The 27,983-nt window shown below is 37.4% G+C and overlaps 1 protein-coding gene across 2 annotated transcripts; it reads right to left on the minus strand.

Annotated features, from left to right (window-relative positions):
* Window positions 1-27,897, minus strand: LOC101897823 (sodium-dependent nutrient amino acid transporter 1). 2 transcript variants are annotated; one of them, XM_059128404.1, is made up of 8 exons: window positions 27,694-27,897; window positions 10,492-10,786; window positions 10,195-10,432; window positions 6,560-6,934; window positions 6,303-6,492; window positions 5,902-6,178; window positions 386-562; window positions 1-317 (listed from the first exon to the last, which is right to left on the minus strand). In XM_059128404.1, exons 1-8 carry the CDS (start codon window positions 27,790-27,792, stop codon window positions 67-69), a joined length of 1,902 nt encoding a protein of 633 aa, XP_058984387.1. In that variant the 5' UTR covers window positions 27,793-27,897; the 3' UTR covers window positions 1-66. The 2 variants fall into 2 exon arrangements, with proteins under 2 accessions (XP_058984387.1, XP_058984388.1); XM_059128405.1 differs by lacking the exon at window positions 27,694-27,897 and adding an exon at window positions 14,459-14,738 and having other exon boundaries at window positions 3-317.
* Window positions 27,898-27,983: the final 86 nt, after the last annotated feature.

The following is a 27,983-nucleotide window of genomic DNA, read 5'->3' on the forward strand; positions in this document are numbered from 1 at the left end:
TTCTTTTATTTCTAATACTCATCACATTAAGTTATAAGATTCATTTCCTATAAAAAACAATAACTGCTAACCGAAAATATTATCATAAAATCTATACCAAAGACCCTTTCTCGCAACCCCACAAGACTGTTCGCAGTCATTACAATATTCTTTGTATTCCTTGAGCGTTGTCGGATCAAGGGGTCCCCATTGTGAGGTAGGTTTAAATGCAACTTTGAAACGTTGCCCACAGCTAAACTGGGGAGCAGTGTAGGCGGTATAAAAGCCCCATATTAAGAGTTGTCCAATGCCAACGGCAGATATACACCAACCCAGAGCTGGAAGCGAGAAAAAAGATTAATTAATTGAATACAACTTTGAGTTGAGTACAACTTAAAACTCTTACCATAGAGACTCTCGGGATATAGTGTATCATTGTATTTGAGTGGTTCATAGTCCACCAGCATATAAATTAATACGGCTGTCATGAATACTGGCGTAACAATGCCCCAGCAAATCCGATAGTATATGGAGGTCTTAATTTTCAGCATAAATTTGATGTCACGGCAAATGTTTTTCACTCCTGAAAATGTGAAGTGAACGAAATTACAACAATTTTCTTTGGGTACCTGGACTGGACGTATATGTATTTTATTTTTTAATCGGGCAGCAAAGGCTCGATTACAAATTATGTTATACATAGTCCTAGTCCTGAAAAACAGCTCGTCTGTAGAGACTCCCTGACCAACAGCTCCTCTATAGAGACTCCCTGACCAACAGCTCGTCTATAGAGACTCCCTGACCAACAGCTCGTCTATAGAGACTCCCTGACCAGCAGCTCGTCTATAGAGGCTCCCTGACCAGCAGCTCGTCTATAGAGACTCCCTGACCAACAGCTCGTCTATAGAGATTCCCTGACCAACAGCTCGTCTATAGAGACTCCCTGATTAACAACAGCTCGTCTGTAGAGACTCCCTGACCAACAACAGCTCGTCTGTAGAGACTCCCTGACCAACAGCTCCTCTATAGAGACTCCCTGACCAACAGCTCGTCTATAAAGATTCCCTGACCTACAGCTCGTCTGTAGTGACTCCCAGACCTACAGCTCGTCTGTAGAGACTCCCACACCTACAGCTCGTCTATAGAGACTCCCACACCTACAGCTCGTCTATAGAGACTCCCACACCTACAGCTCGTCTATAGAGACTCCCTGACCTACAGCTCGTCTATAGAGAGACTCCCTGACATACAGCTCGTCTATTGAGAGACTCCCTGACCTACAGCTCGTCTATAGAGAGACTCCCTGACCTACAGCTCGTCTATAGAGAGACTCCCTGACCTACAGCTCGTCTATAGAGACTCCCTGACCAGCAGCTCGTCTATAGAGAGACTCCCTGACCAGTAGTTCGTCTATAGAGACTCCCTGACCAGTAGCTCGTCTAAAGACCTACAACTAGTCTATAGAGACTTCCTGACCAACAGTTTGTCTATAGAGACTCCCTGACCAACAGTTCGTCTATAGAGACTCCCTGACCAACGGTTCGTCTACAGAGACTCCCTGACCTACAGCTCGTCTGTAGAGACTCCCAGACCTACAGAGACTCCCGGACCAACAGCTCGTCTATAGAGACTTCCTGACCAGCAGCTCGCCTATGAAGACTCCCTGACCAGTAGCTTGTCTATAGAGACTCCCTGACCAGTTTTTTTTTTTTTTTTTTTTTTTTTTTTGGACGTAATGATAGCGCACTACCAATAGTGGTCCTACACCGGAACAACCACCCGGGACCGCTTTCGCATTACTTCGAGGTGGTGTTCATGAACCGATCATACGGCTTTCAGCTTATTTCTATTCCCCCGTCCATTCGATTGTGATTAGGGGTTCGATTCATATCTGTTCAGGTACTTCACCTTTTCGGTCAATACTTTTTCAATGAACATTGAGCACTGCGACCATCTTTCCTTACTTTCCAACATGTTTTTAACTAGATCCTCAACGGACCATTGAGTCGATATATTATAGACGCTTCTTTCGTTCTCCCAGAGTTTGCACCAGAAAAGTGTGTGTTCCACGTTGTCTTCGCTTTCGTGACATATTTCACAGGTTGCTTCATTTTTTAAATGAAAGCGATATAGGTAACTACCGAAGTTTCCATGGCTACTGAGAACTTGAGTTAAATAGAAATTTAGTTCTCCATGTTTTCTATTTATCCACCTTTCCAATTGAGGTATTATCTTGAAAGTCCATCTACCTTTTTCACAGTTATTCCATATAGATTGCCACTGTGCAAATAGTATATCTCTGGCTTGTCGTTTTATTTGAGACACATCTCTTTTTGTGTATCCGATTGGTAATAATTTTCTCTTTTCATATATGTATCTCCTTTCGTCTAACGTTAGAGTAATAGGAGGCACTCCAGCTAGGATAGCCAGCGCTGCTGTGGACGTAGTGCGATAAGCGGATGCAATTCGTAATGCACACAAACGGTGCACCTTTTCTAGGTGCCCACGTAAATTCTTACTTCTTGCTATGACATCGCTTAGGATTGGTGCGGCATACGTTACTTGAGCGTACGCTACAGAAGCAATTAATCTCCTGGTTAGTTGGTTTGGGCCATTAATGTTGGGCATTATTCTAACTAGCTTGTTTGCAGTTCTAACTGCTTTCTCAGATACTGTTTTGACGTGTTGTGTAAAAGACAACCTATTGTCGAGAATTACTCCTAGATATGTTAGTGAGTTTTCTATTTTAATATCATATCCGTCAACTAATAGCTTTGGAAGATTAAAATTTCTCCTTCGAGTTATGAGAATCGCCTCAGTTTTATGGGGGGCAAGGGATAGCTTTTTAGATACAAGCCACCTTGAGATCCTTGACAAACTGTCGTTTGCTGTAATTTCGACTAGTTCTGTTGATGGTTGGTCGACGATAAGAGCTATATCGTCAGCATACCCAACTATTTTTGCGCCTTTTGGTAATATTATGTTTAGCAAGCCATCATACATGAGGTTCCACAGGAAGGGACCCAAGATGGAACCTTGAGGGACCCCAGATGTTATTTTATAGTGCTTGATACCCTCTTCTGTATCATACAACAGAGTTCTATTTTCCAGGTAGCTATCGATAATATTGATCAGGTATCCTGATATGTTACGCATCCTTATTGTGTGTTTTATGACATCCCAGTCCGCAGAATTGAATGCGTTCTTGATATCTAAGGTGATTATCGCACAGTATCTCATTTGATTCAAACACATTTTTGCACAATCAACGACTTCCCTTATAGCATCTATGGTGGATTTTCCTTTGATGAAACCGAACTGCATTGGCGAGAAACCACCGCTTATTTGTACTTCTTGTTCTAGCCTGTTTAACAACAATTTTTCTAGGAATTTGCCACATGTGTCTAGCATGCAAAGTGGTCTGTACGACGACGGATTATCTAACGGTTTGTCGTTCTTACGTAGCAACACTAACTGCTGCATTTTCCAAACTGGTGGAAACTCGCCCTTCCTTAAACATCGATTGAAAACATGTTGGAATATTTCTGGCCACGTTGTTCCAACAAGAGATATTATTTCGTTTGGGATTCTATCAGGTCCTGGTGCTTTCCTTTTCTTTAATTTTTGACATGTCTCTATGATTTCTGCGGTGGTAAGGGACTCATAGTTTCTCTCCTGTTGTTCGGGAAATATTTCCCTTCTGTTGGTACACTTCGGAAAAAGAGTTTCAACTATTGTTAAAGCCCACTGTGGATCTCTTATCCCTGGTATAGTACTTCTATTTCCAATTTTCTTTGTGATAATCTTATATGGGAGACCCCAAGGGTCATTTTGCACTTCCTTAATTAGTGACTCCCACGATTTTTTCTTTGCATTTTTTATTGCTAAGCGAAGATTTTTCCTAGCGACTTTATATAGGCCTGCAGCTTCTATGTCTCCTTTTTTTCTCGTTGCTACCCTTTTTGCTTTGATGCATTTTTTTCGCAAATCAGCAATATCGTTATTCCACCAGTAGACATGCTTTTTGTTGTTAACTACTGGCTTTGTTTCTATCATCCCATTCTCGCATGCTTGTGTGAGAACCTTTACAAGCAATTTGCTTGCACTGTTCACATCATCGTATTCATTGAGATTGACACTACCCTTTAAATCAATAATTTTGTTCTTGCATTTGGAAGTGTTTAGTTTCCTTATGTTCCACCTGGGCCTAGTAGTGTTTGTCGCAGACATCGTATGGTCCATTTCAAACGATATGTATTGGTGGTCACTTAGTGATTCGTCACTTAAAACTTTCCAGTTTAGTACTGTCGGTGCAACTGTTGTTGAGACCAATGAAATGTCGATGATTGAAGTGGCGTTGCCTCTCATAAAAGTAGGAGTATTACCTTTATTGAGTATAGCTAGCCCAAGTGATGCTATCATCTCGCTGACTGCTAAACCTCTTTTGTCAGTTATCCGTGAGTACCATTCGGACGATTTGCTGTTAAAATCTCCAGCAATTAAGACGGGTGTATGCTGTAATTTTATGTGCCTTTCCAGTTCACAGATTTTTTTTAAAAATTCTTGTAGCTCCATGTTTGGCGAATAATAACAACTATATATGCTCAATTCCTTTGTGTGTATGACAACGAAATTTTCATTGTTCTCCTCAACGCTTTGTATAATTATTCCTGAATTTCTGACATATATCGACGCCTTTGTACTGACGTCTTGGTACCACAGTTTACCTTCACATTTCTTGTATTGCTCGCTGATTAGAATGACATCAGCTTCCATTTCAGAGGCATTTTTTATCATTAGATCTTGAGCTTGCCGTCCTCTTCCTAAGTTAATTTGTAGGATTTTAAATCGCATATCTACAATATGAGCCTGTTCCCATATAGTGATGTGTATTCTCTTGTTTAGCCTCAAGGCATATAACACATCTCATCTGGTTTGGACATGAGTTTGACTTGTGGCCATCAATCCCACATTTTCCCTGACCAGTAGCTTGTCTATAGATACTCCCTGACCAGTAACTCGTCTATAGAGACTCCCTGACCAGCAGCTCGTCTATAGAGACTCCCTGACCAACAGCTAGTCTATAGAGACTCCTTGAACTACAGTTCGTCTATAGAGACTCCCTTACCCACAGCTCGTCTATATAGACTCCTTAAGCTACAGCTCGTCTATAGAGACTCCCTGATCTACAGCTCGTCTATAGAGACTCCCTGACCAGCAGCTCGTCTAAAGACCTACAGCTAGTCTATAGAGACTCCCTGACCTACAGCTCGTCTATAGATACTCCCTGACCTACAGCTCATCCATAGAGACTCCTTGACCTACAGCTCGTCTATAGAGACTCCCTGACCAGCAGCTCTTCTATAGAGACTCCCTGACCAATAGCTCGTCTAAAGAGACTCCCTGACCAGCAGCTCGTCTATAGAGACTCCCTGACTATAGAGACACCCTGAGTGAGTATTGTCCAGGTGAACTACTCAGAAGGAACTCCTTGTGCGGATTTTCAGACAATTTCATTGAAAATGTTGGCTACAATCGTCAAAATACCGAATGTCTGGGGTACCGTTATATGGGGGCTATACGATATCGTGGGCGATATATCCCTTCTTCGAACTTGACCTGCCTGCAGACAAAAGACTGATCTGTACAAATTTTAGCTTCCTATCTTTATTCATTTTGTCTCCAGATTGATTACAACAGACGGACAAATGGATGGACAGGGCTAAACGTATTAGAATTTTATATACTTTGCTAAATCTAAAATTATTATTTCGACGAGTTACGAACGGAATGGTAAACTTAATATACCCTTCATACTATGTATGGTGGAGGGTATAAAAATTATACAGATTTTTGTGAAAAAAAAAGTCAGTTGACATATGACTCCAACAACATGTGTAATCTAGCCTTACCCAAACTTACCATAAATCCAACTGGCTGCAATCAATTCGAAAATTCCCAATACGATGGCAACCAAAGTGACGGCATAGAAATCAATATAATTCATAATAAATTGGCCTCCGGGTGTGATGTACATCAGGCCGAAGCAGTAGCAAATCACCACCATGACACAAACCACAATCCAGCGTTTAATGGCAGGAAAACCATCACAGATGACAGTTATTACACTTGAAATGACGCCCACATTACTGCCCACTCCCAAAATGAACATCATGAGGAAGAAGAGGGCGGAGAAAATCTGAAAAAGGCATTAAATAATTACTCTCTTAATCTCATTAAAAAAGTTTCTCTCCCGTGAAAAAATGATAAACAGAGGGATTTTCTCTTATTTATTTTTTGCTCTCATCTGATCACCCTCTTACCTGTGGTACCGCCTCAAATTTAGCAATCGCATCTGGATATGAAATAAAAGCCAATCCCGGCCCCGACTTAACCACACTCTTAATATCGGGATTATTCGAAACATGGGCCAAATTTCCCAAAATGCCAAAAATAACAATGCCCGACAACAGAGAGGTGCACGTGTCTAACGATGTCACTATATTACAATCTCTTTAGATATTACAACAAATTTTATTCAAATTCAACTAGAAAATTTTGAAAATCTCAAAACCCATACCTGTAGATATTTTGGCGGAAACGATTAAATGAGGCATACATCAGAATAATGCCATAGCATACGGTGAGGGAAAAGAAAACCTGGGTAACAGCAGCATACCACACCTTGGCATCCAGCAGACGATCCCATTGTGGGGTGAGGAAAAACAGAACGCCATCAAAGGCCCCAGGCAGCGTGAGGGAACGGACCAGCAATACCAACATAATAACATAGGGAAATATGGCCAGAAAATAGGAAGCTTTGCCGGAACTTTTGATGCCCTTAATGATGATACCACCTATTACCAGCCATGACACGGCCAAAGTTATGGCCAGTCTCCAGTTGGGAGTTCCAATACCATCATCTATGTTGGCTTTTTCATGAAGAACTATATTTCTGGAAAAGAAAATCAGGGGTGAAAGTCAGAATTTATGATATTTTTGGCTTGTTTCTCTTTGTCGATACGGTGAAGAAAGTGAAAGAGAAACCCCATTCCAAATGGGGGTTCCCTGTTTTTATACCCCCCACCGTAGTATGGAGAGTATATTATGTTCGTCATTCCGTTTGTAAAACATCGAAATAATAATTTTAGACCTAACAAAGTATATATATTCCTGATCAGCGTAGAATTCTAGAACGATTAAGCCCTGTCCGTCCTTCCGTTTGTCCGTCTGTTGTAATCACACTATAGTTAAAAGGAATAAAGAGGAAGCTAAAATATTGCACCGATTTGTCTTTTGTCTGCAGGCAGGTCAAGTTCTAAGATGGGCAATATCGGTCCACAATATGGTACAGCCCCATATAACGGTACCTCTGATATTCGGTATTTTGATGATTTTAGCTACAGTTTTCAACGGAATTGTCTTAAAATCCACAAAAGGAGTTTCTTGGGAGACCTTTCCCCCTGGAAGAGAATTGTCTATATAGGTCCACGATATCGTATATCTCTTATATATCGGTTCCTCCCGATATTCCGTATGTAGCCAAATTTTTCAATAGAATTGTCTGAAATTCTTAGTAACTACTTTATACCCTGAAAAAGAATTGTCTATATAGGTCCATGATATCGCATCCCCCTGGTACACCCGATATTCGGTATTTTAATGAATTTTTCACTGGAATTGTCTGAAGTTCTAGACAAGGAATTCTCTGTGAGTACTTTACCCCCTGGAAGGGAATTATCTATATAGGTTCACGATTTAGCCAAATTTTTCAATTGAATTTTCTGAAAATTCGCACAAGAAGTTCCCTCTGAGTACTTTATCCCCTGGAAGAGAATTCTCTATATAGATCCACGATATTGTATATTCCCCATATAACGGTACCTCCCGATATTGGAGTTTTTTATGATTTTAGCCACATTTTTAATGGAACTGTCTAAAAATTCACAAAAGGAGTTCCTTCTGAGTACTTTACCCTCTGGAAGAGAATTGTCTATATAGGTCCACTTTTGAATCTAGCGCCCATATAACGGTGCACCCAGATATTCGGTATTTCCATGATTTTAGCGATATTATTCACCGGAATTGTTTCAAATTTCGTATTTGAAGTTTTTAATAGGTACCACATTCTATGACAGAGAATTGTCTATGCAGGACTAGAACTTTGCATAGCACCCATATATCGGCACATCCTTATATTATTTTATTTTGCTGATTTCAGCGACACTATTCACCGGAATTGTTTCAAATTTCGAATTTGAAGTTTAAAGTACTGCAATCAATGACGGAAAGTTGTCTATGCAGGTCCACGTCTGTTTATAGCCCCCATACAACGGTATTATTCAGTATTCCCACGATTTTAGCGACATTATTTACTGGAATTGTTTCAAGTTTCGCATTTAAAGTTCGGAATCGTTACTACAGCCCAGAATCAAAAATTACTTATGCAGCATCACGTCTTCGAATAGCCTATCATATAAAGGTTTTCATTTGAGCGGTATTTTTCGATGATTTTTTTTACATATTCGAGTTTCTTCCGAATGGTGGAGGCCGGCCGAACTTAGCTGCTTTTTAACTTGTTCTTATTTAACGCGGGAAAATCGTAGACAAGCATAAAGGTTCAATAAGACGTGCCATAACCCTAACCGTATAAAACAGCGGTAAGGGTTATGGTTATGGCGTTATGGTATGTCACAAATAATCAATTACATTACACCTCATAAGATTGGTTTGAACATCTTATGAGGTCAGTGTGACCGCTGGAAATTTTCAAAAAGTAGCACAAAAAATATCATTTCTTAAAAAAAGTGGCACATATCACTTTAAATGGTGGCACAGAAAGTGGCACAATTTATTTCACATTTTGTTTAAAACAAGTAAAAAAGTAGTAAGTTCGGCCGGGCCGAACTTTGAATACCCTCCACCATGTGGTAAAAATTTGGCAATTTTCACAAAAAAAAAAAAAATAATAAAATAAAATCGGTTAAAAATTCTGTTAAAATCTTAAAAATACCGAATGTAGCCGTATATTAGGGTCTATACGACGACGTGGACCTGCATAGGCAAATTTTGTCATAAGCTATTATAATATGTAAATGCGAAACTTGAAAAAAATCTGTTTATAATGTAGCTAAAATAAATAAAATACCGAATATAGGGAGGTGCATAGGGGTTATAAAACGTGGAACTGCACAGACAATTTTCCGGCATAGGCTGTAGTATCCATTACGAAGTTCAAATACAGAATTTGAAATAGTTCCCGTAAATAATGTCGGTAAAATCATCAAAAATACCGAATATCGGGGTACCGTTATATAGGGGCTGTAAGAAGACGTGAACCTACACAGACAACACAGACAAATTCCGAATATCGGGCAAATGCCGAATATCGTTATATGGGGGCTATACGAAGACGCAGACCTGCACTTACTTCAACTTACTTCATTTCGTTCGGAAGCTAGAGTGATTTCCACAGACGGACAGACGGATAGATGGACGGACATTGATAAATCGACGTTGAATTTTATGCTGAGCAAGAATATATATATATATACTTTGTGGGGTCTAAAATGTATATTTCGAGGTGCTACAAACGGAATGACAAACTTAATATACCCTTCCTACTATGGTGGAGGGTATAAAAAAGGTGGCACAATGTATAAAAAAGTGGCACAAAAATTCAAAAAAGTGGCTCATTTAGGATCAAAATAAAAAAGTGGCACAAAGGTATCAAAGCCCAAAAAAAGTGGCAAAATTGATACTTTAGTGGCACAACGGTCACGCTGTATGAGGTGTAGCTTAATTGATTATTTGTGACATACCATAACGCCATAGCCATAAACCTTACTGTAGATATCAATTTAATTTTGGTTTTTGGCCATAACCATAAAACACAACGGATTTTTTTTATTTATTTATCATTTTTCTATTTTATTTTCAGTTGTCATAAATGACATCTAACCCTTATATGTCATTTAAAAGTAATTTTTCGCGCGCGCTTTTATTTATGTGCCTGTATTTGAACAATTTTGCAGAAATATGTAAATAACTGCTGTTCATCGATAATCGATAACATTAAATGTACGTACGTTTATAGTTATGGTTATGGATACGACGATGTTGTTTGCCACATCTAATCACGTGGAATGTGTTTTTTTCGAGTTCACTTATATGTCGGAACAGAAGCCAGCTATTAAAGGTAATGTGTCTACTTACACAAAATAAAATTCCGCCGAAGTTTTTTTTACGCCACCAGTAAAGTTGGCAACCTCCCTCAAAGTTCCATCCGTTTTGATTTTTGAATCTATGCACTGATCACCCCATTCTTCGCGGCAATAACTCCACGGTAATGTGGGATAGAATGAATCCACCAGATAATGTAACGTCAAAGCCATCAGCGATGAATAGTAGGTGGCAATGAAAAATGTCAGTATGGCTTGGCCATAACCAATGCCTGGGAAAATATGAAAAACAAAATTATTTTAAATTTTCAAACATAGTGTCCCTTCTTACCCTTCATAATTGGTGCGTATTCAAAGACCTTCACACTTCCTCGACTGGAAAATTGCCCCAAAATCATTTCCAAATAATAAATGGGCCTGCCGACCAGCAGCAGTGTTATAATGTAGGGTATCAGGAAGGCTCCGCCGCCATTTTCCAGGGCAATAAAGGGAAATCGCCACACATTACCCAGGCCCACGGAGAGAGCTATGCAGGACATTAGGAATTCAATGTCATTGCCCCAGTTATCACGTTTTGCTGTTGTCGTCTCTGTATTATTCTCGACATCATTTTGTGGGGTAACTTTCTGAAATGGGAAAGTACAATTTTTATCTATTCAATAAAAATATTAATTAGTCTATTCTATTTTTAATATTCTGCTATAGGCTATTTGAATGATATCAACATTTGTTAATAACATTTAAGAAGAAAGCTTTACGTCTAATATATAGTTTTGCCTCGACGTTGAATTCAATCAGGACAATCATGAATAAATATTCCGCGCGGAATGTTTCCCCTTCCCTATTTAAAAAAAAAATTATTTCGAAACTAGCTCGGTTCATCTAAACGGTAACGGTAAAGATGAAGAACCTCCCTTCTATTAATTAGATTGCCAGATCTAGGAATCGGTGAAGGCTGACCGCAGCAGTATCAGATATTTTACCTCAATATGGGATAACAATGTTCTTGACTATTATAGGCTTTGAGAGGATGAAGAAGAACAATTACAGGGAAAATCAATATCAGTCCACTCCTTCTGGTACTTCCCCCACAAAAGGTCGAAAAATAAAAAAATATATATTAACATATATATGGGAGCTATAGCTATATCTGAACCGCTTTTCACTAAATTTAATGTACATGATTCTAGACTGAATTCGGTCGGATAGCCCAAAATTCGGATAAAACATATATATGGGAGCTATAGCTATATCTAAACCGATTTACACCAAAGTTTTGGTTTCTAGGATGAATACAGTCGTAATTGTTAAAATTTAGTTCAATGGGTTGACATTAGCCACTTGGTGCACAATAAACCTGATGTTGAATAAAAATATACATGGGAGCTATTAGGATAATCAGAACCGATCTCGATAAAATTGTACAATTTGTACTGATGTCTGGTACCAAATATAATTTTTCTGGAGTCCATATTACGCATGTGAGGCATTTAAAACCCCAAATCGGATGAAACATATTTATGGTAGCTATATCTGAACCGATTTTCTCCAAATTTGATGTACTTGCTTCTGACTAAATTCGGTCGGATGTGCCAAAATTCAGATCGTTTGGTCTGATATTGGCCATTTGGTGCACAATTAACTCGAAATCGGTTGAAAATATATATGGGAGCTATATTCAAATCTGATCCGATTATCACCAATTTAAATAGGGTTCGTCCTTGGGCCAAACTAATATTGTTTAGAAAATTTCATCTCAATCGGATAATAAATGCGACCTGCATTTTGTTCACAAGAATACATGGGTAGACGGACAATGACTGACTGACATGCACAAATCGACTCAGAAAGTGATTCTATGAATATTCTTAAAAGTAACTATGGGTCTATATCGCTTCCTTCTCCATGTTACAAACAAATGCATAAAGACCTAATACCTTTACCACTGTGTGGTGTAGGGTATAAAAAAATTCTCCTGATTTTGCAGTCGCTCTACATGAGGAGAGAGTTAGGGACAGGGTCGAGCATTTTAGATGACCATTCGATTATATGTAGCTGTAAAATGGACGTCGACTTTCTTGATTTTTTTTTCGAATAAGTGTAACATCTCGGCGGGGCTCTATTATTTCAAAATCGAAATCTTCCAAACTGAATTTGGACAAAAGGCCAACATAGGTCACAAGTACAATGTAGGTCAGGTGAGAAAATGGACAATATCGGTCCTCTCCGTCAAGTACATCCACCACAAAGGGTCAACATTTTGAATATCCATGAAGCTCCTAAAAAGCGAAGTTAACTTTCGATTCCATTCAGACTTTGCACATCTCAATATTTCCATCAACACAAGATCTGTTATAAAGATGGCAAAGAACGGACAATTTCTTCTGGTAACTCCCTTACAAAGGGTCAAATTTTTGAATAATCAAAACGATAACAAAACCTGAAATAAGCATCCGATTTCACACATCCAATTATTTTTACTAACACAAGATCTGCTGTGATATGGGATATATCGGCGCACTCCATCCTGTACTTCCCCTACAAAGTGTTCAAAATTTTGAAAAAAGAAGATATATATCTACGAACCCCTTCTAGTACCTCACCCACAAAGGGTCACAATTTTCAATTATTTTATCGGTCATAACTTGCGAAACAAAGAAGTGATTCTTTAAAAGTTGCTGTATTTAAATATTTCTCTCAACTAGAAACCTGAGAGGAATATGGAAATTATGATTTCGCATAAAATTGGTAACAAAAATTTCAATTCACTTCCGTCGACTATATCATTTTCTAAAAATTATCACATATTTCATATAAAGTGTAGGAAGTAACCAATATGGTCCAAACCTGGCAAGTCACAATATTTATATCATATTTATTTAGGTCCGATATAAAATTGACAATATTGGCCCATTCCTTCGGAACCTACTGCATAGAGGATCAACAAATTGAATAATCGTAGCTGAAATCTAAATATATTTTAATAATCGATTATTGGCTGAGGTGTATATCACCTGTCGGCACAACCGACTGATAGTTGTTAACTTGTTTTTATACCCTCCCCCATACATAGTATGGAGGGTATATTAAGTTCGTCATTCCGTTTGTAACTCATCGAAATAATCATTTTAGACCCAACAAAGTATATATATTCTCGATCAGCGTAAAATTCTAAGACGATTTAGTCCTGTCCGTCCGTCTGTTGTAATCACGCTACAGGCTAAACGAATTAAGATAGAAAGCTATAATTTTGCCCAGATCTCTCTTTTGTCTGCAGGCAGGTCAAGTTCCCCATACAACGGTACCCCCTATATCCGGTATTTTGATGATTTTAGCCACATTTTTCAATGGATTTGTATGAAAATCCACACAAGCAGTTCTCTAAGAGCACTTTATCTCTTGGTAGAGAATTATCTATATAGGTTCACGATATCGTATAGCCCCCATATGACGGTACCCCCAATATTCTGTATTTTGATGATTTTAGCCACATTTTTTAATAGAATAGTCTGAAAATCCACACGAGGAGTTCTTTGTGGGCACTGTACCCCCTGAAAGAGAATTGTCTATATAGGTTTACGATATCGTATATCCCCCATACAACGGTACCCCCCGATATTCGGTATTTCGATGATTTTAGCCGCATTTTTTGACGGAATTGTTTAAAATTCTACACAAGGTGTTCCTAGTGAGCACTTTACCCCCTGAAAGGGAATTGTCTATATAGGTCCAAAATATCGTATAAGCCCCTTAAAACGGTATCCCCCGATATTCGGGGTTTTGATGATTTTATCCACATTTTCCAATGGAATGGTCTGAAAATCCGCACAACGAATTCCTTGTGAGTACTTTATTCATTGAAAGAGAATTATCTATATATGTCCACGATATCATATGTCCCCCATATAACAGTACCCCCGATATTCGGTATTTAGTTGATTTTAGCCACATTTTTAAACGGAATTGTCTTAAATACAAGGAGTAATTTGTGAGTACTTTATCGCTAGACATAGATTTGTCTATATAGGTCCACAATATCGTTTATGCCATATATCGGCACCTTCCGAGATTTTAACAGAATTTTTAAAGGATTTTATTTTTATTTTTTTAAAATGTCCTAATTCGTTCCAAATGGCTTTTTTACTTGTTTTTGTTAATTTTTATTTTTTTTTAATTGTTTCTAAGGATGTTTGGAATATCATTTTCGATATCGTTAAACACACACAATTTATTATTCTCACTTCATTAAGCTTTCTAAAAATTCAATTCTCAGTTTCTTTCAAAATTTTAACACTAACATTTGAATTGGGATTTTCACAATTCTCCAAATCACTGGATGAAAATTTGAAACCCAAATTGTCGATTCCTTCGTTGTGATTACTCATTTTGTTTTTTTTTTTTTCGCAGAATCCAGGAACAATAGCCAACCAACTCGATGTTGTAAAAAACAAACACTTCCCAGACACTTGTTTTTCAATACTTTTTAGTTTTATTAACTTCCCCGACTAGTAACAGTTTTAAGAATTCGCTGTCAACTGACAGGCGGTGTCGATGCGAATGGAGAGCTGGAATAAAATTCACCTGAAAGAATATTTGTTGAATGATTTAAGACACGCTACAATCGTTATTTGCCAAAGACGACGATAAAAATAGCTGTAAATTTAATAGAGTCGGTGATAACACCTTTCGCCATCCACCCACAGGGGTCCCACAACAACAACAAAAGTAATATTTTGCAAACAACCCAATTGTCATAATCATCATCAACCACATTGTCAACATCATCATCGCCACCATCTCTGTGTAGATAAATAAGTTGAGTGTAAAGTTAAATTGTTTTACCTATTAAGTCATTTTCGACGGGGTATTTTCACACGTTCAGCGGCTAGACAACGGAGATTTCATCAACAAATATTAGAATAGTTTGTGTATTTTCCACATTTTTGTTGTCGTTTTTTGTTGAAGGAACCATTTTAATGGCAATAATAAGATTTTTGTAAATCAATGTTAAGAAAACTTCCGGCTTGCCGTTTTGGTTGCAACATTCTGTATCGTACTGTGACAATTTGTTTGGACGAGATATGTGGTCATGGAGTCTATTTGGGAAAATTTCGTACGATAGTATTATCTGCTAAAATGTAGCACATATTTTTATTTGCATGTAGTCATAAGATTATTATATTAAATATTTTGAAAAAATTCCAAAATAAATAAATAAAAGGGAAAAAGGCTTTAAGTTCGCTCGAACTGAGGGTTTATTACCCTTTTAATACCCTCCACCATTTCGAAGGACAGTTAACATTTTTGAAAAAAATCCGAAAACGACCACTTAAATGAAAACCGTTTTATGGGGACTATACGAAGACGTGGACCTGCATACGAAATTTTTTAGTAGTGCCCATTACGAACTCCAAATACGAAATTTGTTACAATTACGGTGAATAATGTCGCAAAAATCATGAAAATGCTATACGAAGACGCGGACCTGCATATACATTTTTTTTCATTCGAAATAATTCCGGTAAATGATGTCGCTAAAATCTTGAAAATACCGAGTATCGGGAGGTACCGTTATATGGAGGCTATACGAAGCTCTGAACCTGTATACAAATATTTTTGCCATAGGTTTTAGTACCCATTAGGATCTTGCAGTACGAAATTTGAAACGATTCCGGTGATTAATATTGCTGAAATCATCAAAATACCGAATATCGGGAGGTACCGTTATATGGGGGCTATACGAAAATGTGGAGCGACATGGCCAGACTAAGCGGATAAAGCTGGAATCTTAAAATTTTGGTCGAGGGTCACTATTTGTTCAAAAGGGCCAGATAAGGATGGGGTTTTGGACATTCGTACTAGATAGTGTTAAAATTTTTATTTGAGGAAACAGTTGAGCTAGAACTCTTAGATTTGGAGTCTATGAGAATTGGGAGTTTGTTGGATGCACAAAAGTGTTTTTGAAAATTTGCACTATAAGTGTACTAAAGAAGTACTTCATTTGGTACCATTTCGTATCATGTGAACGGTGAGCTAAAAACTTGAAATTTGGAATGGAAATCAAGGTTGAGCAGGAGAGTTGATGATGTAAAGATGTATTTTTGGAAGTGTTTGTTGGAATCCTGAAATTTAAAAATAAGATTTTTATTGGATTGTACGATGTAGGTTGTTTGTTTAAGCGTAATAAATGGTACTAATTTTGGATTTGGATGAACCAATAAAGTTGGAATCCTGAAATTTGGAAGGAAGATTACTATTGTTTTGTAGGACTGAGTTACAGGATGAGATAAAAAAACTGCAACAAAGTCAAACGCCACAATTTTTACATTTTCTTTTTTCATTTCATTGAATGAAAGCTAAAAATGTCGGAAATAGCATTAAATTTTAGAATAAGTTTAGGTTTGTTCGAATTGGTCCCCTTTGGCACGAATTATTAATGAAACCGTCAAACGCTGCCCGAATGTTGCTCTGCGGTATTTTGGTGCATTTCCGGCGAAGCGCTTGCTTGAGGTGATCGACACTTTGGTATTTTTTAGTGCCAACCTTGCTTTCCAAAATACTCCAGACACAATAGTCCAACGGATTGGTATCCGGAGATTTTGGTGGCCATTGTGCGGTGGAAATGAGGCAAGAAACCTCGTTTTGTAACCATTTGTGGGTGGCGCATGCTGAGTGCGATGGTACTGAGTCCTGTTGGAATGTTCAAGGTCTGCGGCCAAAATGTTTGCGAGCCCAAGGCTTTAATACACCCTCCAAAATATTTTCGCGATAATATTCGGCATTTATTCTGATGCCACGGTCGCTTAACACGAGCGGAGAACGACCATCAGCAGTTGTGGTGGCCCACACCATCACCATGGCCGGCGCTTGTGTTCTGGTGGTGCACATTTTCAGCTGACCTCTTTGGCAAGTAAACACGATCATTTTGTTTGTTTACAAACTGCCGGACAACAAATGTTTTCTCATCGGAGAAAACCAAATTCGGCAGCTCTTTAGCTCTTTTGAGTCTATTTTCGATCAAGTCGCTTCTTTACTTTTCGAACCTTTTCTGCTGATGTTGTTATTTTCCTCCGTCCACTTCCTTGACGTCGGGCTACCACACCAGTGTCACGGTAACGATCGATGGTACGAGACGCAAAAGATTTATTCACATTTAAATGCTGGAGTGCTCTAACGATAGCCACTTGGGGGTTTTCAGCCAAATATAAAGAAATCACACTATCACGCTTGAATTCCATCACGAATAACTTTTTTTCTGGAAAATGCTCACCAAAATGCTTTTGTACGCTTGTAAACAATATAATAAACTGGTACTGAAATAATTTTAACAGCTGTCGGGCGAGTGGCTTAGAAATGACAGTAGTCTGAAATTGGTTGCAGTTTTTTCATCTCACCCTGTATAGGTGGATTCTTGACAATTAGGTTAGATTTATACTGATGCTGTCTTCTAAGTCTTAAAGTAGAATATTATGACCAATAATTTTGTAGAATATTTTGACTTGTTAATATCCCGTTTAAAGGAAGATTTAAACCGTATTTTAAAAAAGGACCAAAATCGTTTGAAGGTTGAAATTGTCTACCAAAATAATCCTTGAATTATAATCATTAATACACCAAAAATTAAAAGACTCCAAGGATTACAATCCTGAAAAAAATTTAATGTGGAATGCCTGCCTCCCGCGTCCTTCTCTATTTGGGATACTTTACGATGTGAACTTTCAAAACCGTGTCTTCTATTTTTAGCCCTACTTTCATAATCTGCAAGATTTTTCCGAGAACTAATTTTGTGTTGAAGTGTTATAAGTTCCTGATAAGTGACTAATTTCTTCATAAAATAGTAAAAAACATCAAATATTTGCTCTTAGCTGATATGCCGCGCCCACACCTTAAAATGCCCCATTGTAACTTAGTCATCCTTTGTTTAGCTATTGGTAATCCCCCATAAAATCAAAAATATTGACCCATACATGTTTAGATGCGCATTTCTATTTTTTGCTCAATTTTATTTCATTCATAAAAAAAATTATTTGATTGATTATCTTTGGTGTTTACCTGTAGATAATAATAACCATTTAATTTCTTTTTTTGTTCCGAGCCATCCAATCAACAAATCAAATAATTACTAACGATATTTATTGTAGCAATCAATTGATAGTTGATATTTTAAGAGGTTTTCAATTGATTTTAGATTTTTAATTTAAAAGATAAGAGTTTCTTGTGAAGTTGTAAACTCGACGGTAACAGAGCGTGTGAAACGCAATTTTGTTATGACAAAGGAAAATATTGTCATCTCTTACACCGCGTAATAACAATTTTGGGGAATGAGAAATTGTAGCATGTGTGAACTAAGGAAGAAATGTTGACAAGAAAAAGTGCAAATTCGCAACATTTATAATCTTCGTGATGTTTCCAGGTTTGTAGAGCCGTATAAAACCCGGATTTTGTATCTGAATATTCGGGTCGAAGAACCGGGTATTTCCCACACGAAAAAAATATAAGGTTAAAAATACATTCCCCTTAATGGGGTTTATGCCCGTAATTGTTTAGAACATAATCGTCATTTTTATAGGGCTTATGACCGATTTTTTGACATAATTCCAACTTATTATGAACGAAAAAAGATTATAATCCCCATAATTGTAATAGGGATTATGCCCGTGGGGATTTTGACACGGCAACAGTGTCTCATAACAGGTGGCGCAAAAGTACTCCTCCTATCACAAAATGCTATAAATTTTCAATTGGCCCCTAATGTCAGTTCTGTTTTGACAATTTTGTAGTAAACACGTGCGAAATGCACATTAATAAACAATGTTACGCTGCATTGCTCCAGAACGCGGAATATTGAAGAAGATTTAATAACGACCAAGAAAAAGATGATTTTTATCAAAATCAAGTAAAAAAGCTGTTAGTTTGGGCGGGCCGAACATTGAATACCCTCCACCATTTGGAACGAATTTGGCAATTTTCAAAAAAATAAAATCCTTTAAAAATGTTGTTAAAAACTTAAAAATACCAAATGTAGCCGTCATATTAAAAAAAAATCGGTTATAATGTCGATAATATCAAAATACCGAATATCGGGAGGTACCGTTATATGGGGGCTACACGAAGACGTGAACCTGCATAGACAATTTTCTGTCGTAGGCTCTAGTATCCATTACGAACTTTAAATACCAAATTTAAAACAATTCCGGCGAATAAATTTGATAAAATCATCAAATTACCGAATATCGGGAGGTACAATTATATGGGGGCTATACGAAGACGTGGACCTGCATAGACCATTTTCTGTCATAGGCTGTAGTATCGGTTACTAACTTCAAATACCAAATTTGACACAATGCTGGTGAAAAATGTCTAGAAAATTATTAAACTACCGAATATCGGGAGGTACCGTGATATGGGGGCTCTACGAAGACGTGGTATCCATTACGAACTTCAAATACCAAATTTGAAACTCTTCCGATGAATAATGTCTCTAAAATCATCAAAATACCGAATATCGGGAGGTACCATAATAGGTGGGCTATACCAAAATGTGGACCTACATCGCCCATTTTCAATACTAAAAGTCCTGCAGACAAAACATACATTTAAGCAAAATTTTATCAATCTATTTCAATTCGTTCGGAAGCTAGAGTGATTTTCTCAGACGGATCTGTGACATAGCGGATATAGCTAAATCGACATAGAATTTTATGCTGATCAAGAATATATATAATTTGTGGGGTCTAAAATGTATATTTCGAGGTGTTACAAACGGAATGACAAACTTAATATACCCTCCATACTATGGTGGATGTTATAAAAATCATGAGTGGTGAGGCCCATTTCCATCTTAGCGGGTACATAAATAAGCAAAATTTACGCTTCTGGTGCACAAAAATTAGCCTGAAACCCACGAAGAGACATTGCACCCCCTCAAAGTCACTGTATGGTGTGTTGTTTTCGCTGAGTCATCGGACCTTTTTTCTTCGAAAACGTCGCGGACCAAACGGTTACTGTAAATGGTGAGCGTTACAAAGCAATGACCACTGAGTTCTTTTTGCCGCAATTTGATGAGTTGGGATTGGAAAGCATGTGGTTCCAACAGGACGGTGCAACGAAACACACTGAACGTGCCACAATCGATACGCGGAAGGATGCATTTCCCGGGCGCCTAATCTCCCGTCGCCTAATCACCTGTTTTGACCGCGGGTTTATGTCAACAATCCTCAGACTCTTTCAGCTCTTAAAGACAAAATCCGTCAAGAGTATGAGGACCTATAGCCGGATGTTTTGGTCAAAGTGATGGAAAATGCCATAAAAAGGGCTCAAATGACAATAAATTGTGGCGGCGGCCATTTACATGACATAAAGAATCAATGTTTTTATTTTTTTTAATTACATCGGAAGATTACTTTTGCGCCAACTTGTATAACTGTATCCCTGGACTACCGGTTAAAGCCACCTACTTCTCGAGGAGATTACTTATGATCCCAGGACGACAACTGTGCCAGATTTATGAGGTAAGTTGAAAGGATGTTGAAGTCATAAATGAAAACAGATCCAGGAAATAAACTCATTACAAATCGGATCGGATAGACCCCTAGTTTTTTGGTGTTCTCCATATAATCACATTCTAGTCGATTTATTTAGATATAGTTCTCATATATGTTTCGTCGGATTTTTTTATACCCTCCACCTCGACAAGGAGGGTATATTGTCTTTGTCATTCCGTTTATAACATCTCTAAATATTTGTCGTTGACCCCATAAAGTATATACGAGTATATTTATAATCAGCATAAAATTCTAAGTCGATTTAAGGATGTCCGTCTGTCTGTTGAAATCACGATACAGCTCGCATTATTTGACGTCAAAATTTTGCAGAACAATTTGTATTGTGTCTACAATGGTTGGTATTGAAAATGAGATATATCGCTCCACGTTTCGGTATATCCACCATTCAAAGGTACTTCCAAATATTAGGTATTTTTATTGTTTTCGCCATATTTTTTCACGGGTTTTCCTAAAAATTGGTATTTGTAGTAATAGGTTCCAGCTCCGGTGGCAGAACATTGTATATATAGGTCAACGTTTTCGTATAGCCTCCATTAGAGTTGTGCCAATCGAGTTCGATGGAACGAAACAGTTCCGTATCTAGTTCCGGAGACTCCGGTCGTTTGTATGAAAACTCCGCGTATGAGTGATATGAAATTTATAAAATCTCTCATACTTTTAGGAACTGATTTACTGAACTACGAACTAGATTGGCACAACTCAAGCCCCCATATAACAGTACCTCCTGATATTCGGTGGTTTTCGTCACATTTTTCTTACAGATTTGTCAAAAAAATTGATTTGTAGTTCGTAACGGGTTCCAGCTCCGGTGACCGAACATATAACGGTACCTCCCGATATTCGGTATTTTGATGGTTTTTGTCCAAAAATTGGAATTTGTAGTTCATAATGGGTTCTAGAACCGGTGACAGGACATCGCATGCATAGGTCCACATTTTCCTATAGCGCACATATAACGGTACCCACCGATATTCGGCATTTTGATAATCCTAGTCATTTTTTACCTACGAAATTGATTCAAATTTGGCGTTTAAGAAGGTTTGGTAGATAACAATGCCCGAGGTATAAAATTATCTATTGTAGCCTCTATATAAGGGAACTTTCACATTTTAGGGATTATAACTGATTTGACCATTTTGTTTTAACTTGTTAGTAAAAAATTGTAATGCCGGGAGCAAGCACGATATACACATCAAGTTTAGTAAACACTAATTAACAATTTTTTGTAAAGATAGACCCTGAAAATACGCTTTAGTCATTAAAACAAAACATTATAGTTTTAAGTATTTCTTTCTTCACTTCAAAATTGTAAATTTTCGTGTTAAAAAAAAAGACTCAATAAATTTGAATTTGAATTGAATTTTTTTTTTTTTTTTTTTTCTGTAGTTGTAAGTCCTAGTTATAAGTACACATCAAAATATAGATAAAACTCTATTCGCTACAGCAAGTGTCGGGAGCAAACACTATTTATCTTATTTATTGATTATTTGTTAAATACAATTACATATCTAAAGAATGTTTAAGCATGTAGCATACCCATTTTATATAATGATATTAGAATAATACATGATAGTTTTAAGTGTCCCTGATATTTATTGTTAATACCTTGTCTTTAATGAAATGAATGAAGTCTCAATAAACAAATAAATAATAAAAAAAAATAAATAAATGTTAGTAAAGAATTAGGAAATGCCTAAAAGTATGCTATAAAATTAACTCTATCATTCAATTTGTATCAGAGGGCTGCAACGAGTATGCAAAAATTCAAGCATACTCGGTTTCTTACATGATTTTTGTTGATGCAGTCGTTTAGTTTGATATGAATGAAATTACCGTTTTCGCTTCGGATCGAATCGAACGCTCAGTTTGAATCACTTCACTCACAATCAAACATGAGCGTTCGAGACGGTTTGATGTGTTCAGCAACGTGAGTTGATCGAACACATGAATGTAAATGAGCAATCACAACCGTGATTGTCTTCTTTGAATCGAGTTCGCTCAGCATCATTGTTTATTCAACCATTTAATCAAGTTGGGACAGTTTATTTTGACTTTTTTAATATTTGAAATGGAAGAATATTGTGATAGTGCGACCGAAATTGTTGCAAGTAGAAACTACACAGGTGTAGGTAAACGAAAAGGTTGAAGTTTGTGAAAAATCTTGACCAATATTGTAAAATAAAAAAAAATATTTAAACATTTTTAGTTTTCTAAATACCACGGATGTGTTTCTTTATTAATAAAATTTTTTTTTTTTTCAAATAAGTCATTGAAGTCTAACATACCAAAAACCCAAATAAAATGAAAACATTGTATGTGTATTAAATACAATTTGCACCAATTTTTTTTATGGGGACAGCTTTTAGTTATGAAATCCTTTGTAAAATTACAATCATGATTTCGCTCAATTTCGAACATTTGTGTTTTAATCAAATCAAATCACTCACTTAACTGGGATTAATCAAACCGACAAGACTCCTCATAGATGATCGACCCGTTATGAACAATTCAACATAAGTTCGTAAACAAATAACTCATGTGAGCTGTTTGATTGCGATCACAAAACTTCGATCAATACATGTTTGATCACAACTTTTTCGTTTGGCTTGAGTAACTCGAATGAACATGTTGCATCTGATCGACTGATTGAGTTTGATTGTATTTCCACTGTGTGTGATCAAGCCTACTCAATCATACTCATTGCAGCCCTCTGATTTGTATCTCCTCGTGTCAGACGCAACAAAGTGTATATATTCTTGATCAAATAAAATTCTGTGTGTCTTGTTGTTGTATTTTTTTTTTTGAAAATTTTGCACACATGTGTATTTAAGCTTCAGTTCGTAAATTGGTCATGTCGGTCCACGATTTCGTATAGGCCCCATATATGTGTACCTTTCTTAGGAATTTAAACTACACATTTAGGCAGAGCTTCTCTTCTTCTAAAATCCATATGGCATTTTCGCACACATTTTGCAACATAAAAAACTGCAACAAAGTCAAACGCAATAATTTTTAAATTTTTTTAATTTTATTGAATGAAAGCAAAAAATGGCATCAAATTTTTGAATAAGTTTAGATTTGTTTGAACTGGTCACCTTCGGCACGAATTATGGCCTTCAAACGGCCAACGAAACCGTCACACGCTGCCCGAATGTTGCTCTGCGGCATTTTGGCTCATTCCCGGCGAAGCGCTTGCTTGAGGTGATCAACACTTTGGTATTTTTTAGTGCCAACCTTGCTTTCCAAAATACTCCAGACACAATAGTCCAACGGATTGGTATCCGGAGATTTTGGTGGCAATTGTGCGCTGGAAATAAAGCGAGGAAACTCATTCTTGGGTGGTGCGTGCTGAGTGCGATGGTGCTGAGTCCTGTTGGAATGGCCAAGGTCTGCGGCCAAAATGTTTGCTTGCCCAAGGCTTTAATACACCCTCCAGAATATTTTCGATATTTTCGATAATATTTATTCTGATGTCACGGTCGATTAATACGAGCGGAGAGCGACCATCTGCTGTTATGGCGGCCCACACCATTACCATGGCCGGCGCTTGAGTTCAGTTGGCCAACCGAAGGAGCACTTTTTCAGCTTACATCTTTGGCAAGTAACCACGATCATTTTGTTTGTTTAAATACTGCTAGATAACGAATGTTTTCTAATCGGAGAAAACCAAATTCGGCAGTTCACCACTTTCGGCCAAGCTCTTTTGGTTCTATTTTCTTTTTGTTGCGGTGTAATTCTTGCAATTTTTGGAATTTCAATGACTTTTCGAACAATTTCTGCTGATATTGCTGTTTTCTTCCGTCCACTTCCTTGACGTCGGGATACGCTATCAGTATCACGTTAACGAGCGATGGTACGAGACACAAAAATGTATTCACATTTAAGTACTGGAGTGCTCAAATGATAGCCACTTGTGGTTTTCCGGCCAAATATAACGATATCACACTATCTCGCTTGAATTCCATCAATTCTGGAAAATTCTCACCAAAATGCTTTTCTACGCTTGTAAACAATATAATGAGCGGTCACTGGAATAAGTTTAACAGCTGTCGGACGAGTGGCTTAGAAATGACAGCAGCCTGAATTTGGTCGCAGTTTTTTTCATCTCACCCTGTATAGACATAAGCTTTGACATATTCCCACAGAAAATTGTATAAAGGCCGTTACGTCGCACGATCTAGGCGGTCAATTGACCGGTCTCGAACGTGAAATAAAATGTTCATCGAACTCACATTTCAAAAAGCTTTGTCTTGTCAAAACCACATGTAATGCAAGTCAATCACTTTAATCTTGGGCAAAAGAAGTTGGATATCATTTTGAAGCATATTTAAAGAAGTACGGTCCAATGATGCCAACCGCCCATAAATCTCACCAAAATGTGACTTTTCTACTGGCTGATCTGTACTTCAAAGTCCATAATTCTGCTTATTTACGTATGCATGCAATGAGCTATATAGCAAAATGGAGGAAGCGCACAGTTGACTTTTTTAACGGAGCCCGCATTTTGTTATATTCAACGATTTGCCATCGCTGTACATTTGTAACACGATCCCTGCTTAAATTATGACAAAACTGAAGCTATTTGACAGTGAAACAGAACATGAGACGTGTATGAGCTGCTTTTACCAGTGTTGACAAAATTTAATAGCTAAAAATCACGCTTTAGTAAAAGATAACGTCATTTTTTGTGCGTTCTCTCTTCAGTTGGCATTCAAGTTTTACCACACGTTAATAGTATACTCTCGAACAGAACATTGTCTATATATCCACGTTTCTTCTAGTCCCTTTATAACGGTACCTCCCGATATTCGACATTTTGTTGTTTTGTACTTCAGTAACACTTTTTCCCGGAATGGGAAAATTCCCTAAGTGAGTTTTCGTTTTGTTATTGCGCCCATATAACATTACCGCCCACTTTATGGAATTTTTAAGACTTAAGACTGTGTTCTCCAACTGGCTTCACTAGAATTTGCAGTTTAAAATGGAACTCGAATGCAGATATTTAAAAACAAATATTTTTTAATGAATTTCTTAATTTTAAATATTTTTTTTTTTTAATTAATAGTGATTCAATGACCTTGATGCTCAGTGTTATCGGCCATTTAGCGTTAGAAGCGGAATCCTCTTTTATAAAAGAACCTACTATCTGTCATTATTATTTTATGGCATACAATTGCCATAGGAAATTATCTCTTTGGCTCACGTCGGTTGGATTTGAGTCTAAAAGACATAGGCTTTGTATATTGTGATTTAAGAAGAACTTTGTTGTTTTGAAATTTATATTTCATGTTATGTATGTAACCTCCACAGTCATAATATGCATTCCGTAACAACGATATTCGAAGAAATATATAAAAAACTGCTCAGAAATACATTTGCCAACAATTATCAAGATCGGTTTAGATTTGGATATAGCTCCCATATATATCTTTACTCGAATTCAAATTTATTTTGCATCAAATGGATGAATGGAAACGAATTTAGCCTGGAGGTAAGTGTTAAGATAGAAACGAATTTAGCCTGGATGTAAGTGTTAACATAAGTCTCATATATACAGGGTGAGATGAAAAAACTGCAACCAACTTCAGACTTCTGTCATTTCTAATCCAGTCGTCCGACAGCTGTTAAAATTATTCCAGTGACAGCTCATTAAATTGTTTACAAGCGTACAAAAGCATCTTGGTGAGAATTTTTCAGAAAAAAGTTATTCGGAATATATTTGGCTAGAAAACCACAAGTGGCTATCATTAGAGCACTCCAGGAATGGTTCGAAAAGTGAAGATTCGACTCGATCGAAACCCGCGTCGTCGTGGCGGAAAATGGCTCATGAGCTGATCATATCGCAATATTCCATTCGGCAAATATTAAAAAATGAGCTCGTGGAAAAGCCATTGAAATTCCAAAAAGTGCCAAAACTTACATCGCAACAGAAAGAAAATAAACTCGAAAGAGTTAAAGAATTGCTTCGCTTGGCCGAAAATGGTGAACTGCCGAACTTGGTTTTCTCCGATGAGAAAACATTCGTTGTCCAGCAGTTTGTAAACAAACAAAATGATCGTGATTACTTGGCAAAGAGGTCAGCTGAAAATGTGCATCTTCGGTTGGCCACCAAAACTCAAACGCCGGCCATGGCGATGGTGTGAGCCGCGATAACAGCCGATGTTCGCTCTCCGCTCGTTTTAATCGACCGTGACATCAGAATAAATACCGAATATTATCGCGAAAATATTCTGGAGGGTGTATTAAAGCCTTGGGCACGCAAACATTTTGGCCACAGACCTTGGACATTCCAACAGGACTCAGCGCGTGCCACCCAAGAATGGTTACAAAATGAGGTTCCTCGCTTCATTTCCAGAGCACAATGACCACCGAAATCTTCGGATACCAATCCGTTGGACTATTGTGTCTGGAGTATTTTGGAAAGCAAAGTTGGCACTAAAAAATACCAAAGTGTCGATCACCTTAAGCAAGGGCTTCGCCGGGAATGGGCCAAAATACCGCAGAACAACATTTGGGCAACGTGTGACGGTTTCATAGGCCGTTTAATAATTCGTGCCAAAGCTGACCAATTCGAACAAATCTAAACTTATTCTAACATTTGATGCTATTTCCGACATTTTTGTATTGTATTTGTATTTGTGTATTGGCTCTGATTTTGTCGTTTTATTTTTTCTTCAAAATAAAATAAAAATGGAAAATTTCAAAATAAATAACAAATTCAAATTTAAATCAATAAATTAGTAGAAGAGTTGGAAATAATAAACAGTCGAGGCCATACGGAATATGAAATTAGTGTCGATGTCGACAAGTAGAATATGGGTGAATGTTAACCCACTAGATAAGATATGTGGGTTAACCTTCAAATATTGACATATGCAAGTTTGGACCAAATTGAAATTTCGCTTTTATGAGTTGGATAGTGCACCTGACCTAGATTTTATCGTTTTTTTGCTTATTTTATCTCCTACCTTTTTATTATAATCACAACTCGATGATGAAGAAACTCCAGTCGATGACGGTGTCGGAATATTATAACCTGGATTTTCGATGCCATGGAAATCAAGCATTGTTCCAATATTTATTTTTCGTAATGGCGTTCTTAATGATTCATTACTTCTATTGACACGCGAGTTAAATGCACAGACTTTACGAATATAGAGTTCTGCTTAAACTGTCTCAATGTTTACATTCTTTCACAAACAAAATTTTCGGAAAGTAAAATCAGAATATTATTCATTTTCGGTTTTGCACTGCGATA

Source organism: Musca domestica, unplaced genomic scaffold, assembly GCF_030504385.1.
Source record: "Musca domestica strain aabys unplaced genomic scaffold, Musca_domestica.polishedcontigs.V.1.1 50, whole genome shotgun sequence".
Lineage (NCBI taxonomy): Eukaryota > Metazoa > Arthropoda > Insecta > Diptera > Muscidae > Musca > Musca domestica.